This window comes from Gossypium hirsutum, chromosome D10, assembly GCF_007990345.1.
Source record: "Gossypium hirsutum isolate 1008001.06 chromosome D10, Gossypium_hirsutum_v2.1, whole genome shotgun sequence".
Taxonomy (NCBI): Eukaryota; Viridiplantae; Streptophyta; class Magnoliopsida; order Malvales; family Malvaceae; genus Gossypium; species Gossypium hirsutum.
Genome location: NC_053446.1, coordinates 35,553,318 through 35,557,140, shown reverse-complemented (window position 1 = coordinate 35,557,140; position 3,823 = coordinate 35,553,318). Strand labels below are relative to the sequence as shown.

Sequence of the window (3,823 nt, the reverse complement as noted above, 5' to 3'; positions counted from 1 at the left end):
ACAAGCCAAAGTGTCGAATCAACAACTTAAAAACATTCTTGAGAAGGTTGTGAACCCTTTGAGGAAAGATTGCTCTTCTAGACTGGATGACACTTTATGGGATTTGCGCACAGCATACAAAACTCCATTAGGGATGTCGCCATATCAATTGGTTTTTTGGAAAGGCATGTCACTTGCCAGTTGAAATGGAACACAAAGAAATGTGGGCAATTAAACAAGTGAACATGAACTATGAAGTTGTTGGAAAGAAAAGGTTGTTGGATATCACTGAACTAGAGGAGATTAGGTGAAATGCCTATAAAAATGCTGCAATTTACAAGGAAAAGGCCAAACAATGGCATGACAGAATATTTTGAAGCGACAATTTATTGCGGGTCAACAAGTTTTATTATTCAATTCTAGACTGAAATTGCACTCGTGTAAATTGTGCTCTCGTTGATCTGGACTGTCCGAAGTTGTTGAAGTATTTTCTCATGGTGCAGTCACAATCAGAGATTTAAATGATGGACACTAATTCAAAGTGAATGACCAACGATTGAAACATTATCATCGGAATGTTGATCACAAGCAGGCAGAGACCATTAAATTGGTTGAAAAATTTTAATTCTTATGAAATTTATTATGTAATTTTATTTTTATTTTATTTTTGTTTCTATTCAAGTTTTTTTTTTCTATTTTTTTAGAATAATTAGGTACCATTTTCGACGCACTTGGGCTCTATTGTTAACACAGTTCATACTATTGTACTGTCACTTCTAACTCAGCACGAATGAAGGCAAATAAAAAATTCCAAATCCCACTATTTGATCAAAAGTCACCTAGAGGTCTGATCTGTCTGAGCGGGCACAATTCTCATTGGACGTAATTATTCCCGCCAGCTTTATTTCCTTTCAAAAAAATCAGTCTTTCCATCTTCTTCTTTCACTCACTATAAACCCCTTTTCACTGTACCGACTATGAAACACCCAAGCAATAATTTTTATTCACTTTTTCTTCCCCAAGTTCATACATTTACACTTTTAAACCATCTTCACTCCATAAAACAAGCAAAATATGGCAAGAATGAGAAGATCAGTCAAGAAAGCGACCAAGCCTGTTGAAGAACACTCATCCTCTGCAACTGCAATTCGTGAGTCGGAATCCTCCATGCCAACGAAGAAAAAGGAGTTGATGATCTTTTTAACGAAAGTGGCCAAATTCCAATTTCAAAACAACTTCTTAAAGCAAAACTTCCACCCAAAACAGGGTATTCTCTTTTTGCAACAACAAGATTTGGGCAAACAAGTCTCCAAAACCATCTCTAAGTTGAAATGGGTGACTTTCTGCATGCATCCTGAAAGCTATTCTCCTTCATTGGTACATGAGTTTAACGCTAACGTTTATGACCATGAGTTGGAGTTTATCTTTGTTCGAGAAGGTTTAATCCCATGGGATGCTACAAAAATCAATGAGCTGTACAACACTAAGGTGGATGTCAATAAACACTCCAAGTTTATTGAAGATATCACGGACTAAAAAAGGGACCTGTTGGTGAAGGATTTATATGTCGAAGGAGCATTGTGGACGGGTTCACATCAAAAGAATTATATGATGCACCTCTTCTTTATGACAATACAAAGCAAAATTTGGTTTCATTTTGTCAACTACAAGTTACTACCTTCTACTCACAGCACCACAGTCAACCTTGATAGAATTTACCTAATATATTCAATTATTAAGGGCAGAAAGATTGATGCCGGTGCAATACTCCGCCAGGAAATTGCTGACTACGCTGCAAGACAAAATGGAATTTTGGTTTTCTCATCATTGGTGATGCTACTGTGCCAGCAGAAAGGGATCGTGCCCCGTGATGATGAAGAGATCTTGGAAAATGAGGGCCCGATCAATGAATGTTTATTGAAAGAATGACTCGTGGTAAAGATACACTGACAATGAAGGAGGCAGAGACCAGGAAGATAAGGAAGGGCCAAAGTAGAAAGCCAGGGAACAAACTTAACTACAGAGACATCATTGTTGTGCAAAATGAAGGATATCGAGAAGTTGGCCAATTACATTAGCAATAAGCAGATCAGGCTTGTCACTATAATAGATGATATGGACAGGTCACAAAATTTGTTCTATGCTTATACCAAGGCCTATAACAACTATATTGTAGCCACATTACGTTAGTTAAGCCCGATCCCACTCCTAGAATTTCTAGTGTTCCCACCGATTATCTGAGAGTATGAACCCTCCTCCGAGGAAGATGATCTAGAGGATTGAGACAGATCGGTGGAATCCTCTCCTATTATGCACGTCTTTGATGTTCAGAAAGAAGAGGAATCAGGGGACATTGAGGAGTGCATGCGAAGGATTGATAGCCTGGTCGAGGGTGAAGTCATTGCTGGTAAAGAAGCGCCTACTGTTGAGGAAAAAGTTGCTATGAAAGAGGAGGACGTCGTCCATGTTGATGTTGTGAACGAGATGGCCGAGGAAAAAAATACTAAGATAGAAGCTACTGAGAAAGAATCTGTTGAGGATATTGTCAATGCATTCGAGCTTATGGATACAACTAAAGATGATTTGGAGTTAGACCGGAGGAAGCTGCAGAGGTAACAAGTGAAGAGCACCACAATTCGTTGGCTATAGTGGTCTATATTAGACCACTCAAGGTGACCCCTCCTACACAAAAAGTAGTCGATGATACCGAGGCAGAAGAACTTGAGGAGGAATCTGAGGACCGTGCAAATCCTAAAGAAAGGAAGAGAAATCACTTTAAAGATAAAAAGCGCAAGAAGGACGAGAAAAAGAGGAGGAAGAAGAAACATCGTGCAGCCACATTGATGGCCGAGGAAAACTGAGTTAACTTATTTTAAGTTTTAGTTGTAGTATTCATGCATTGCATGTAGCTGTAATTTTCATTTTTGTTAGTGAACATTGCCGTTGCATTGTTCTTGTCATCACATTTAAATCTTAGTGCATTGAGGACAATGTGAACTTTAAGTTTGGGAGAATGCATATGGAGATTGGAAATACACCCACATTTTAATTTTTTTTAATGAAGCATACAAGGTTTATTTGTGGTTAATACAAATGTGTTGAAAGCTTTTTTTGTTACATTCGATGTTTAATTCTTGAGTCAAGTCAACTATCAATGAATGAGTTGGATAAATTTGACTGAATGTTGTATCTTCAATTCTTGGATGAATGATTTAGGCTGCATTAGTAATGGATGACTAGTAGCATTCCTTGAATCTTGAATGAATCTACCTTTTACATCTACTCATATGTATATATAGTTATAAATAAGTGACACTCCAAAGTGGATGTATTGTGAAATGTTAAACAGGGAACACTCCAATGCAAGCGTTAGAAAAATGAATCTAGCCAAAGGTTGTCACTGCATGAGTGTGTGTCGAGCAATTATGTACTTTCTAGGGGTTTGTTGCTCTCCATCGTTACTTCTCAGGAAAAAGGGTGCAGTAATTAAATGATATCCCTTATTCACACACAAAAATATATATACAATAAATGTTGTATTGGTATATAGAATTTAAGATTTGAAGCATGAGGCTAGTTTTGATGAAGATGCAATCTTAGTCATTCATACTTATGTTTTGTCGATGCAATATTCTGTCATCTAAATGTGAATCATTCATTGGAATTTTAGGTGATTAAAGTTGCTAGAATGATCATTTACCTTAGTGAAATCTTGTATAGCCTTGTCAGTTTCTGTTTTACTTGAGGACAAGTAAAAACTCAAGTTTAGGGGTGTGATAGTACTAAAAAGAACAAATGTTTTCTCCCTACTTATTGGTTAATTTGTTCCATTTTAGTTATCTTT

General features: G+C 37.1%; 1 protein-coding gene across 1 annotated transcript; it reads left to right on the top strand.

Annotated features, from left to right (window-relative positions):
* The first annotated feature begins 1,904 nt into the window (after window positions 1-1,904).
* On the top strand, window positions 1,905-2,840 carry LOC107915470 (nucleolar protein 58-like). The gene is made up of 3 exons (XM_016844628.1): window positions 1,905-2,039; window positions 2,311-2,591; window positions 2,642-2,840. Exons 1-3 carry the CDS (start codon window positions 1,905-1,907, stop codon window positions 2,838-2,840), a joined length of 615 nt encoding a protein of 204 aa, XP_016700117.1.
* Window positions 2,841-3,823: the final 983 nt, after the last annotated feature.

Excerpts from the sequence above, each read along its gene's own strand:
- LOC107915470 (XM_016844628.1), top strand. The coding sequence starts at position 1,905 with ATGACTCGTGGTAAAGATACACTGACAATGAAGGAGGCAGAGACCAGG. Across the intron at positions 2,040-2,310 it reads AAAATGAAGGATATCGAGAA|AAAGAAGAGGAATCAGGGGA; the intron begins GTTGGCCAATTA and ends TTTGATGTTCAG. Across the intron at positions 2,592-2,641 it reads GACCGGAGGAAGCTGCAGAG|ACCACTCAAGGTGACCCCTC; the intron begins GTAACAAGTGAA and ends GGTCTATATTAG.